Source organism: Tenrec ecaudatus, chromosome 1 (assembly GCF_050624435.1).
Source record: "Tenrec ecaudatus isolate mTenEca1 chromosome 1, mTenEca1.hap1, whole genome shotgun sequence".
In the NCBI taxonomy this organism is placed as follows: Eukaryota; Metazoa; Chordata; class Mammalia; order Afrosoricida; family Tenrecidae; genus Tenrec; species Tenrec ecaudatus.
The window spans coordinates 24,672,049-24,685,210 of NC_134530.1; the positions used below are offsets into that span (position 1 = coordinate 24,672,049).

Here is a 13,162-nt window from a genome sequence, read left to right on the forward strand (position 1 = left end):
GGCGAGGCTCACAGCCCTCAGTTCCGCGCGTTAGTGACTTGACGGGGGCTATTAGGGTACGAGAATCCATCGTCAGTGTGTACAGGCCCTTTTACAGTAAGACTGGCTGTGACGTGACCCAACAGTCGGGCCGGTCAGTCTGACCACAGCGCCCTGTGCTGGCGGCCAAGCTGCCTCAGGTCTTAACCTCAGTGCCACTTACAGTCTCCTTAAAAGGAAGGAAACGCAAACCTGGCAGCCAGAGAAGGAGCACACTCTGCGTTTCTAATAGCTACTTTACATATTGCAGTGTCAACGTTTTTAAATGAAAAGTTTTACCAAAAAAAAAGGTGCAGACACCTAGAGGTGATGGGCACACCTGGCATTTCTCAAGGGGCAAGAACTGGAGAAAAACTCAAGCCTCATGTTGTGCTGTCCTCTTAGAGGATTCTATGGGCAAAACACTGAATGACACACACCAAACCAAATACACACCACCACCACCACCGCACGGCCACCCAGTCCATGTGGGCTCAGCGACCCTACAGGGCAGGGTTGAATTTCTGAGAACGTAACTGTTAAGGGGACAGAAAGCCTCGTCTTTCTCCCTCAGAGCAGCTGGTGGTCTTGAACTGCTGACCTTGTGGATGGCAGTCCAATGCATGACCACGACACCACCTGGAGCCGCCTTGAATAACGCAGGAAGCATCAAAAGATGATGAGGCCTACCCGGAGCCGCGGCACCCTGAAGACTGCCCAGTGCTCCCCTTTCGGAGGCGGCACAGTCTCGAGAAGGAGCGGTGCCGACGGAAGAAGTCCAAGCCGCACTGAAGGCATCAGTGAGAACAGGCTCCAGGAAGGACAAAGCGCCTGCTGGGATGTTTCCAGAAACACAAACAAAGCTCAAAGTGGTCACTCATCTCAATCAAGTGAAAGAGATCCCTAATTGGTGGCCATTCCAAAGAAAACTGACCCAACAGAATGCCGGAATTATCACAAACACCATTAATATCACAAACAAGGAAACAGTCCCCGATGATTCAAAAGCGTCTGTGGTCGTACTTCAACAGGGAGCTGGCAGAAATGCAAGGCGGACTCAGAAGAGGATGTGGAAGAAAGGCTGTCACTGCTGATGTCAGATGGATCTTGGCTGACAGCGGAAAATGCCAGAAAGATGCTTCTCTGTGCGTCACTGACTGTGTTCTGCATAACCTCTCAAAAAGCAGAGACGCCCTGTGAGGACGAAGGTGAGCACGTGACTCTCAGGGGCCTCCCGCACGTGGACGCTGGACAACACATAAAGAAGACCAGAGATCGATGGTTACATTTAAAACCCAACCAGCAACCTCACTGCCATCGGGTCAAGCCAACTCACGGTGGCCCTGCGGCTGGGGGTTTCGAACTGCTGACCTTACAGAGCACAACCACTGCAGCAGCAGGGCTCCCGGTGTGATGATGCTGGGGACGAATATGCTATCCACTGCCAGGAGACGGGGCCAATTTATACAGGAGGACAGTTGGCACGCTCCTTAGGAAGAGAGCGGCCAGGCGAGCCTGCCTCACACACTTGGCGACAGTCCCCTAGGGAAGAGGAAGGCCTTGAACAAGACCGACTGACACAGTGGCTGCAACCACATGCTCCATCACAGCAACGATGGCGAGGCTGGCCCGGGGCTGGGAGTGCTTCCTTCTGCTGTAGGTCTCACCGAGTTACAACGGCCTCAACCGCCAGATGGCAGCACACACTAAAGTGGGACACCAGCTGCCCACTAGCCCCAGGGGCAGAAAACAAGAGGTGGGCACTATCTGTCCCAGGAGCCACAAAAACACTAAAATTCACGTGGGGGGGGACAGGGTGAGCGGACAGTAGGGGCTCTGCTATGGAGGATACTCACACCAGGTGGCAGGGACTCATGGTAACACGGGACTGCTAACAGGGTACAGAAAGGGCATGGGGATCTGTGATATGAAACTTCAGCTGCGATGGGTGCTAGGACATGGGTGAGTGTTAAAAAGATACACAGCGGGGGACCGTCACAGTGGAGTCCTGCACTCCCGGCAGGGGTTTTACGTCGGAAGATGGAGGGAGAGGGGTGCCCCACTCTGTGCGGGGCTTTGGGAGCTCACCACCCTGGCAACACATCAAATCAAAGTCAGTCAAACTTTAATGGGACAAGTGTGACAGAGGCCTAGAGCAAACAATTCACTGTCTTACTAGAAAGTTGGTATTTTAGAAAAATGAACAAAATTGGGCAAGGAAACCAGCTTCACGTAGCTGACAGGACAGAGGGCAGGCTGGCACTCTGGGCTGAGGCGGGCCGGCGGCCGGCCCTTAACAGCAGCCGGGGCTTGAGGCAATCAGTGGCACCTGGAGTGGGGACAGTGCCAGGAGGGGCTGCAACAGACGGCACGGGTGCTCTCCTTCTGTCCCCCAAACTTAACTGGACGCATCAGAGTGGGCACTTCCCAGGTCCCCAGCGGGTGACGTGATGGACAGTGGGGGGGTGGCTCCACGCCAGCTGCCCCTGAGCTGGAAAGAAATAATGGCAGTGACTTCAGACCTGCCCAGCCTTGTCCCCCTGTCCAGGCAGGACCTCTAGGAGGGAAGGGGACCAGGGCACTCAAGGCCTGGGCTCTCATCTACGTCTCAGTCTCTCCCAGCCAGCAGAGGGGCCTCCAACCACGGTCCTGTGGGGGCTATGCAGGGACCCAGGGGCAGCACTGTGGCTCCTGGGAGGGGCAGGTGTTAGGTCTGTGGCCTGCAGGGCTGAGGAGGGTCTGCTGGAGAAGGGCTCTGTGTGTCATGCTGTCCCCCAGGTCTGCAGGGACAGTGTGACTTAGGAAGTTTGTCCAGCACATCCAGGCTAGACCCGGTGCCAAAGGAGCAGACACCACTAGCCCACCCTACCCTACCCACCACGGTGGTTCTGAGGTTTGCAGCGCCCACTGGTGAGGTCCCACACCAGCACCATGTGGTGCCCAGAACCTAACAAGCCGGAAGCCCCAGGCCCAGCCCGATTCTGCATTGGTGAGGTGGCTGCGTGTCGCCGACACAGTCCTGCTGTGACCTCTGCATGGCAGGGTTGCAGGCATTGTCCCGGGGGTGGGCCACTGAGGAGATGGAAGGATGCTGAGCTTGGCTGGGTGTGGTTCTGGCCAGGGATGGGATGGGCCCTGGGGTGAGTAAGGCAGGGGAACGAGCCCTCCTACGGGGCCTGCGTCAGGGGTCCTGGTGCTGCCTGCTCTGAGGCTGCCGGAGGAAAGCTACTCTCATGCGCTCTGCCCCCGGCTTATCATGGGCAGTGGGGATTCTGCAGCAGCTGGACAGCGGGGGAAGCTGCCCTGGGCCAGTGGGGACATGCCACACCTGTGGCTTTGCCCATCTTCCAGAAAGCTCAAAAGGGGTCTCACCTGACTTCCCAATCATCACCTGAATCCCGCTCTCAGCCTTCCCTGCAGCCATGGCCAGGTTCCTGTGGCCTCTGCAGGGGACTCAAGAGCCCAGAGGACTGCAGGGGACATGGCTCCGTATCTGCCACAGCCTGCCGGGCCTGCTTGTTTGGCCCACCACTTCCTGAGGCCGAGTCATGAAAACAAGAGGCTCCCAGGGCTTCTCCCAGGAGCAGCAGGCGCGCCCTTCAGCCCTCCGAACTGGCTGGGCGGGGCTGGGGTGAGGGCCTTCCGGCTCAGAAGTGGCAGGCAGACCCTCACCTGGGAAGCTGGTGCCAAAATATGGCTTTTCCCTCCTGACCCCAACATGGCCCCAGAGGGCAGCGGTTCTCAACCTTCCTCACGCCTTTCATACAGTTCCTCATGCTGTGCCGACTCTCCGACCAGAACATTGTTTTTGTTGCTACTTCATCGCTGTCAATTTGCTACTGTGATGAATCGGGCGACCCCTGTGAAAGGTTCGTTCGACCCCCCCAAAGGGTCGCAACCTTGGAGGAAGAACAGCCTGTGCTCAACTAGCAGGGGGCCCTGTCCCAGCAGGAGGGAGAAGCAGCGTCTTCACCCCACAGACCTGCCCCGGGGGCAGTGGGCTGGTGTTTTGACTCACCTGAGACTGGGAGCCGGGCCCCATTTGGAAGGGCTGGTCAGAGGCCAGCGCCTGCAGGCTCACAGAGGCATCTTCAGGACAGGTCAGCGAGAAGGTGCTGGAGGAGCCTGCAGCAGTGCGGGGCGTCAGGATAGGGAAGGGGCAGGGCTGGGTTCCAGGCCCACCCCCCAATGCCGCCACTTCACTCCATGGGCCTTCCCTTCTCCCTCAGGGCAGACGCCCCCGTCCCCACATCTATGTGCTACCTCGGATTTGTCTCCACACCGAGGGGCAGAGCTGCTGTGGGGAGCGCAGGGGCTGTGCCAGTGTGGCCAGGGCTCCTCACTCACCAGAGCTGGGCGTCAGGGGGCAACTGGCTTGGTGGCCAGGGCCCCCAACTTTGGTGACGTCCACTGCCGTTTTAGACACGTAAACGCTAGCCTCCTCTTGAAACTTCCCCATGTTCTTTTTATACCGGATTCTTTTGTTGCCGAACCAGTTGGAGACCTGAGGGCACACGTAAGGGACTGGAAGCGCTGCGGTGGCTGGAGGCGCACGCATCACGGGCGCCCCACGTACCCGAGCGACGGGCTTTCACGGGTCATTGCGGACGCCCTGGGCTGGTGGGTCTGCTCTGTCCTGTCTCCAAGAGGAACCTGCTGGAACCTGGGTGGGGGTGGGGGGTTCAAAGCATCTGGGAGCATGACCGCCATCTGTGATCCGTCCGAGGAAATGACCGTCCCCTCCCTGCAGGGGGCCGGCAGCCAATGGGATTCTGGACCTGCTCCTAGGAGCCCCCTCGGAAACCCAGCGGAAGGAAGTGATAGGCCAATGCCGACGGAGCAGGTGTGACAAGAGGGCCTGCTGGAGGGTGGTTGGAAGGTGCTGGTCTTCCCTGGCCGTGGGTACCACCAGCTGTGGCTTCCCAGGTGATGGTCTGCAGCCTCGTCCTGGAAATCATGGACGCCCCACCCTGCAAATGTGTGTTCTTTCCCCTCTGGACCATCTCCTGTGGTAACCTCACAACCCAGACGGCCTCTGCACCCCAAATGGCAACTACTTGGGGTGTTCCAGCACCCTGGCGGTACATGGGAAAGGTTTGGCTGTTAACAGCAGAGGACCCTGCAGTCAGTGTCCCTAAGGAGAAGTGTGGGGGAATCCCCCTGGCACTCCTTCGCTCGCCCTCTAGGAGAGGGTGCACTGAACCAGGGGCTCCCGAGACGAATTCTACACAGGAGCGGGCAGCCCGCCATTCTCCCAGAAACCCTGCCGGGCAGCCCTATTCTGCCCTGTACGGCTGAGCAGAGTCAGAGTGGACGTGGTGGCTCGCCTTCCATGAAGAGAAGGTGGCGGTGGACACACGATCACCCATGCATCCCCTCCAGGGGTCTTCACACTCCCTGCACACACACACACACACACACACACACACACTGCCCCCTGGGGATGCACCCACCCTCACACGCACCCCCTTGGGGGGTCTCCCAAGCTCCACACCTGGAACACACATCACGTGGAGGCCCCTGCTCCATGCCTGCACTCCAGACGGGGGAGGAGAGCAGCCTAGTGGAGCCTGCAGAGCTTCAGCGCAGCGTGAGGGGTGTCTGAGCCCAGGCTGCTGTGACAGCAGGAGCGGGGCCCTCGGTTCCTGCCCCGTCAGTTCACACCCTGAGTGAGTCCCTATGGGGCCCCCCTTCCAGGGGGAGCCAGGGCAGGGCGGAATGTTCACCTGGGAGACGGTGATGCCGCCCTTCCTGGCCAGCTCTTCCTTGGCTTCTTCGCTGGGGTAAGGGTTGCTCAAGTGAGAATAGAAATACTCATTCAGCACTTCCGTGGCCTGCTTGCTGAAATTCCGCCGCTTACGCCTGCAAAGATGGGGCCCCCCACCAGGGTTAGTCCGCTGGCACCCTCCAACAGTGCCCCCGCCGCCCCCCACAGCACCCCGAGCAGCAAGCAACCCTTCCTTCCGGACGCCTCCCCAAGACATGGCGGGTCACCAGCCCAAAGAGTCTACCCCAGGCTGCGGCCAGAGCCCTGGCTGGCCTCCCGCGCTACCCCTCCACGTGGCAGGGTCTGACCTGGCGTCCAGGAAGCGGGAGCGCAGGGTCATCACGGCCTCGCAGGTGCTCTGCTTCAGCTGCATCTGAATGGCCCTGAACTTGCCCTGGATGACGCCGACCATGTGCTCCATCTCCTTGGGGGAGACGGGCCGCACCCTGCTCTGCTCCCGGAGGAGGTTGGTGACGTGTGTCGTGAACTCACGACAGGCCTGCGGCGGGGACACAGACAGCCCGCCCGTGACCACCACGCAGGGTGGCATGGGGCAGCAGCTCCACGCCAGAGCAGCCAGCTGCTGGCCCCCTGGGGGCTCACACACGGGCTGGGCGGGACATGGAGAGAGAGGGCTTGCCGGCAGCTGGGCCGCCTTTGGGGTGAGCCCCACTGCGAGGGCTCCTTGCTCTGTGCCACAAGAGAAGGCGGTTAGCCGGCCCACGGTGTGCTCGGACAGACGCGCATTCAATGATAGAAACTCTTCCATGCAGAAAGATCACCTGTTCATATTTCTCTAGCTCAGAGTGGTAAATCTGTCGGATCTGGGACAGCTTGGCCCTGTAGTCAGAGTGCTCAATGCTATTGTCATTTGGACAGCCACCTGGTGTCGCTGTGCCGGCCACCGCCGGTCCTCTTCTTCCCCTCCTCTCGGGCCGGGCGACGCCCTCAGCCAGCAGCATGTTATCTAGCCTCATGAGCTGAGCATCCGGCGGGTCCTCTTCCTGAACGCCACGGCTGCTTAAAGCTGGGGAAGAAAGAGGGCCACATCAGTCTGTGCCTGCCGGGGAGAAAACCCAACCCAGCCCAGCACTGGCCCTGGTGTCACATCTGACTACTTCCCAGGGCGAGGTTGACTTTCACTTATGACTGAATAACCCACTGCCACACTGGCCCAGGTGCTAGAGTCCAGAGCGACAGAGAGGCAAGGTCACAACTCAGGACAGCCGTGTGGGAGCCCCCCACCAGTGAAGGTGGGAAACCACCGTTGCAGGAACGGCAAGCATCATCAGGCAGGTCACGGAAAGGCAAGAAGCAGTCCAGGCGGGCTTGGTAGGGTAGATTATGGGTTGGGCCGCTAACCACAAGGTCAGCAGTTCAAAATCACCAGCCACACCTCAGAAGAGAGATGAGACTTCTACTCTGGTAAGGAGTCCCAGCTTCAGAAACCCACAGAGGCAGCGCTACTCCGTCCTCAAGGGTGGCTAGGAGTCCAAGTGGACTCGATGGCAGTGTTTTGGGGCAGCTGTCCGGAGAGCACCGTGAGCAGCTGCAGGGCTGGGTGGAGGAAAGCTGCCGAGGAAGCTCCCAGGGAAAGTGTCTGATGAGGGACAGGTGAACACTATGGAGGCTGGGAAGAAGGTGATGGTGCAGACAGGTGGTTTGCTCTCTCAATGCTTCAACTAGGCCCCCTGGTGGCGTCGTGGCTACGTGCCGCAATCTGCATGGTTGGCAGTTCAAAACCACCAGCAGCTCCGTGGAGGAAAGACTGGGGTGTTTACTCCTGTAAACAGTTACAGTCTCAGAAACCCACGGGGGTGGGGTGTCACTATGAGCCAGCATTGACTGGACAGTAGGGAATGTGAGTTTTTGAGAATGCTGCCCTATTTTTATGCAAATCGTGCATGGGTTATATGTTTTTCTTGTAATTTCCCGTGTGAATTCTATGTGTACTTTATTTGGGACAAAGACTGGACAGAACAGAATTACAGTCTAGGAAACTCACAGGGGCAGTGCTAGCCTGTCCTCTACAGTATCCGAGTCAGCACCGACTTGCTGGCAGTGAGTTTGCACATTATTTATGTGGGTGACCTCAAGGCCTAACTGTGGGAGTTACATAATCTGTCCTCAATCTGACACTTCAGAGGGAAGGGGTGGGGTTCAGCCTGTCAATCTGGTCGCAGTCTGATGACCTCATATGGAGGCGCTAAGGAGATACATAGCTTGCTGGGGGTGGGACACATGGTCAGTCCCTGGGAGACACTGCGGCTGACAAGACACATGGAGACTCCAGGCTGATGCAGCCAGAGCTTCGGAACTGGAGAAGCCACATTGAGGCCCCTGCCAGTGCTGAGATGCTTACATGGCCACCACCCACGGGCGTTCAGCATCATTGCATGGCTGAGGAGTCTAAGGCGGTATTGATGGACTAGTGTTGGACAGATGGGCTACTATCAGACTGATGGACTTGCTCTGGACTGGGCTGTTCTCAATTTACAGCTGCTCTTGTATAGAAAGCTCTTTCTCCTACACCTATGAGTGTCTATGAATTTGTTTCTCTAGTCTACCCGGACTAACACACTACGATTTCGGTTTCACCATGCTGTTGCTTCTGGGAGGTGCCACCTCGTCAGTTCAGATTCACAGTGACCCCTGGGGGCAACAAAATGAAACGCAGTCCTGCAGCATCCTCACAACTGGTGGGTTTGAGCCCATTTCTGTAGCCACTGTGTCTGTCAGTCCATCTCCTTGAGTCTTGTACTTTTGTCCCGGACCCTCGACTTTCCAGGGACGGGTCTCTCCCGATCACATGCCCAGAGGACATGAGACGCCATTTCTCCACTCTCCATTCTGTGGGGCGGTTTGTCTGTGCGTCTTCCACGGCGAGTTGTTTGTTCTGGTACTTCATGGCACGTTCCAGCAGCTCTGCCAACATCGCTATTCAAAGGCATGCATTCTACAGCTTTTTTTTATTTGTTATCCAACTTTCGCATGCACATGAGGTGATTAAAAATGCCACGGCATGTGATCCAAGGATCGCTAAATAATATCATCCAAACCTGGAGGAGGAAACGGGACCAGGGCTTAATTGTTTACAGAAGGCTATGGATGAGAGTGGAAGCCAAAAATCCATTTGCAGGTCCACACACAGATTAAGCCTCCAGTGAATTCCCTCTGACCGTAGTAGAGGAGCATGACTAGCCTTGTTATCAGACACACAGCATTGCAGAGACAAGGACAGTCGATACAGTCAGGTTAAAATGTCATATCTTATTCAATCTCCCTTTTGACCCATTTAGCAGTTGTTTCCATCTCAGAAGAAAAGGTGAAAGAGAAATGCATAGGGACGAAGCCTCTGGTGAACCCCCTCTGAACAAGACCAGGAATGTGACCAGCCTCGCTATTGCACAAAGTGCATTGAAAAGTGGATTATGGCAGATGTAGTTAGGTTAAAGTTTAACACATTATTTGCTCTCCCTTTGGACTCACTGTAAAGTTGTTCTGGTTTTTAATATTTTATGCTTTTTCAATTGAGTTTTTCCCTCTATTTTATTTTGTTGTTAGTTCTTTTGTTTTCTTAAAAAATTTTTTCTCGTATGCTTTTTGGTATATAAAATCCAGGAGGAGTGAATCTACACAGATAGTAACATGGTTTCTTAGGGGAGCGCCAGGCAGGTTGGGGGAATGGGGAGCTAATGGTGAGTCCATGAAAGAAGAGGATGTTTCAACATGGATTGTGGTAATGACTGTACAACTCTTCTTCATATTACCGAACTGTATGATATATGGATAATGAGCCAACAAAGCTATTTAAAATAATAAAATTATCATTCTATCTTAAAAAACAAAATACCATGGCTTGGGTCAGGCACGCCTTAGTGTTCAAAGTGAAATCCTTGCTCCTTAGCACTTTACAGAGTGGGGCAGCAGATGTGGCCAGTGCAATGAGTGCTTTCCTTCTTGTCTGCTGCTTCCGTGTGCACTGACGACCTGTCTTTTCTCGTGTCCCCGGTGTGCCCCTGCGGGCCAGTTGTGGGAGGATCTGGGTCATCTTTACCTGGCGTTGGAATCCATCCTGAGGGCTGCACCCAAGGGTTCTCATCAGCAAGTGTTTCACCCCTTTCAAGAGCTAGTTTACCACATCACAAATATATTTACAGGTGTTACTCACTTGCCCCCTCCACAGAAATGCATCTTTTCTGCCCCAAATCCCTTAGTCTAAAGCAGTGGTTCTCAACCTTCCTCACGCCGCGACCCTTTCACACAGTTCCTCATGTGGTGGTGACTCCCAACCATGACATTATTTTCGTGGCTACTTCATCACTGTCATTTTGCTATTAGGAATCGGGCAACCCCTGTGAAAGGATCATTTGAGCCCCAAAGGGGTCGCGCCCCACAGGTTGAGAAGCGCTGGTCGAAAGGGAAGGCACTGGGGAGACCTCCTTGTAGGAACGTCCACCTATAGAACAGACAGCCCTTCCAATGGGTGACCTGGCCCCAAGCTGACACCTGACACAACAGACAGCTCCCTGACTTCCCCGTGATTTCACATGACACCAGCGAAGCTGGAAAAACCAATACCAACAACAGCGGGACACCACAGGGAGACCCTGCACACGTGTTCCCGCCTTCTGCAGAATGAGCTGGAAGGTCAGAGTAGACTCGGGCTGGGGGCTCGGGGCCCAGAGAGTAGGCAGAGCAATGGCAGCCACCCACCCCACCAACAGATGAAGTATGACAAGGAAGCTCCTTACAAGGCAAGGACGTCGAGACTTCGTCTCCGTGACTCTGGACCCCTTGGTAAAGTAGAGGGACAGCGAAAGAGAGGAAGGCCCTTGGCCTGCTACACGGATTCAATGGCTGCAAACGTGGACTCGAACCTAACCACGTCTGGGAGGAGGACGCAGTATCGGGCGGTGAGTCATTCTGTTGTAGGCAGGGACCCTCTGAGTCAGAGCGACTCAGCAGTCCCCAACAACACACAATCAACAACTACCAGAGGAATCACAGTACAGCCATGAATGACGCTATCAAACCACCAACCGTCATCCTCTGGGACTTTGAAAGGCATTCCCCGTAGGTGTTTCCATGACTTATGTCTACGCTAACCAATGACCACAGCTGATGGTTTAAAATAACCCATTTATTCTTTTAAAAAATATTTTATCACAATCCATCCATCCATTCATTCATTGTGTCAAGTACATTTGTACATTCGTTGCCATCATCACTCTCAAAACATTTGCTCTCCACTTAAGCCTCTGGCATCAGCTCATTTTCCCCCTCCCTGCCTGCTCCCCACTATAACCCACTTATTCTCTGACCCTTCCCGAGACAGGGGTCTTTCTAAGCTAACATCCACACGTCTGCGGGGGAACCTTTTCTTGGCCTTTTCCAGCTTCTAGAAGCTGCCTGCCTTCCTTGGTGTGCAGCTGTCTGTGATCTTCAGAGCCAGCAAGGGCAGGCCGAGCCCTCCTTCCATCACACCACCGACCTCCTGTCTCCCTCTTTCACGTGGAAGGATCCCCGGTGGCTACGTTGGCCCCTAGGTGATCCAGGGTAAACTCATTTGAAGGTGAGCTGATCAGCAACCTCATCCCCCTGCATGTAAGGCACCCAGTCACACCACCTAAGGGTTAGGGTGTGGCATCATGGGAAAAAACACACAAAAATAATCTCACAGCCCTGGAATCAATTGCTATTTGTTGGGCTGCTAACCTCAAGGTCAACAGGTTGAAACTACCAGTTGTTCCACAGGAGAGAGGAGGCCTCAGACAGATCCAGTCTCAAAACCCCACAGGGGCAGTCGACTCTGTCCTACAGGGTGGAGATTAGTGGGTTTCTTTGGGAGCATTTTGCTGATCATGATACAACACAAGGTGAATAAAGCCCATGAAAGAACTGTCTGTCAGCTCGGTCTACTGTTCCGTGAGCACACGTGGTGTGTATGTGTGCATGGAGGGTGCACGGGGGAGGGCGAGAAGCAGGAGAGGAACAGAAACCAGACAGACATTTGCCTAGAAAACAGACTGGAAAGAAACACAGGGAAACATATGCACCAAGTTCTTCCCTGGAAGGACCCACGAGAATGTTCCTGGGTACTTCCTGCATTTTCTAGATCCTGTACGGATGTGGACTGGCGACCTCTGGGCATACCTCTGTGAGAGGCCGAACTTCGCAGAGCACTCTCACCCATCATCCATTCATCATCGGCCCTTACTCTTCCTCAAACCAGGTCTGTCTGGCACAGTCCAGGGCACATATGCAACTGCTGGCTACTCTTGGGGTCAGCCTGTGTGGCCCCGGGATCACTTGGCCCTTGACCTCGGGGCTTCAGGAACCCTGGCCCAGCGCCCCAACACCTCAAGCCAGGGAGAGCTAGGGCTTCAGGTTCTCCTCTGCCCCTCATTGGTGGGTGGGATGGAGGAGTGCCCTTGATCAGGGAGCCGCTGGGGGCTGGTGTGGACCCCCCCCATTCCTTGGCTATTTGACTTCACCATAGCAGAGGCTCCCAGACTTATTTGGCTTACTGTCCTCTTTCCAAGGGGGAATAAAAAAGCCCATAATCCAGATGAAGTGTAGGCATCGGCTTCTGCAGCTTTTGGGTTGTTCCAGTGCCCGCCAGGGGGCAGTATTGCCCACTTTGGGAACACTGTTGCGCAGGAAGGACCAGCTGGAAATTGCAGCTTGCAACCACTGGTCACAGTGAGCCCGCACAAGGATGCTCCCTGCCTCTGAGCCCGGCAAAGGGCACCTGGGGCTACCCTGCCTTTGTTCCTGGTCAAGCCCCCCTTCTATCCTCAGGCTCCCAGACTTCCCTAGTGCAGTACGCAGTTCTTCCTTGTCCTGCCTCTACCCACTGAGGCAGCCTCCCTCCCACTCATCCCCCACTCCTCACGATCCCGCGAGAGGAAAACGCCGCTCTCCCCAATCTGTCTCGAGCTGGCCCTGGACTCAGAGCCCAGTCTTCCCTTCGAAGGCCTTTGCCTGTGCCAGCAGAGCTCTGCTCAGGGTTTCTGCTGTTTGAGCAGCACCTCCCTCCTGAGGGCCCCCAATCCCAGCGAGGCCAGCAGAGGGCCCGCAGGATGCCCAGGGTGCTGTCCTTTCCCAGGGGCCAGTCTGGAGACACCGCCGGAGAAACCCCCTCCGACCTTCTTCATGGGGTGAGCAGAATTGAAGGAGTGACTGAGAGTTTGACTGGTGGTTTTACAAAAGTATCTGTATCCACAAGTGTCTGAGTGACAACGTGTGCACGTCCGTGTGCAAGCACAGGCCTGTGTCTACAGGGTAGGTACGTGCGTGTGCCAGCAACCCCCCGAGCACATGGGGAGTCTTAGAGGACTCCTCGCAGGGCTGTGGCTGGTGACAAGAGTTCTG

At 55.8% G+C, this 13,162-nt stretch overlaps 1 protein-coding gene across 2 annotated transcripts in view; it reads right to left on the minus strand.

The window, feature by feature from the left end:
* Positions 1 to 2,126: 2,126 nt before the first annotated feature.
* The window catches only part of PBX4 (PBX homeobox 4), a 48,645-nt gene continuing 37,609 nt past the window's right edge, over positions 2,127 to 13,162 (minus strand). The window contains exons 3-8 of one of the 2 annotated variants that reach the window (XM_075549414.1): positions 6,568 to 6,812; positions 6,094 to 6,284; positions 5,745 to 5,880; positions 4,366 to 4,522; positions 4,037 to 4,143; positions 2,127 to 2,509 (exon numbers count right to left, since the gene is read on the minus strand). In XM_075549414.1, coding sequence (XP_075405529.1) covers positions 2,417 to 2,509; positions 4,037 to 4,143; positions 4,366 to 4,522; positions 5,745 to 5,880; positions 6,094 to 6,284; positions 6,568 to 6,812 — 929 coding nt within the window. In that variant the 3' untranslated portion in view covers positions 2,127 to 2,416. Of the gene's footprint in view, positions 2,510 to 4,036; positions 4,144 to 4,365; positions 5,881 to 6,093; positions 6,285 to 6,567; positions 6,813 to 13,162 lie in introns of those variants that run through there. The other variant, XM_075549405.1, reaches the window with a different exon arrangement.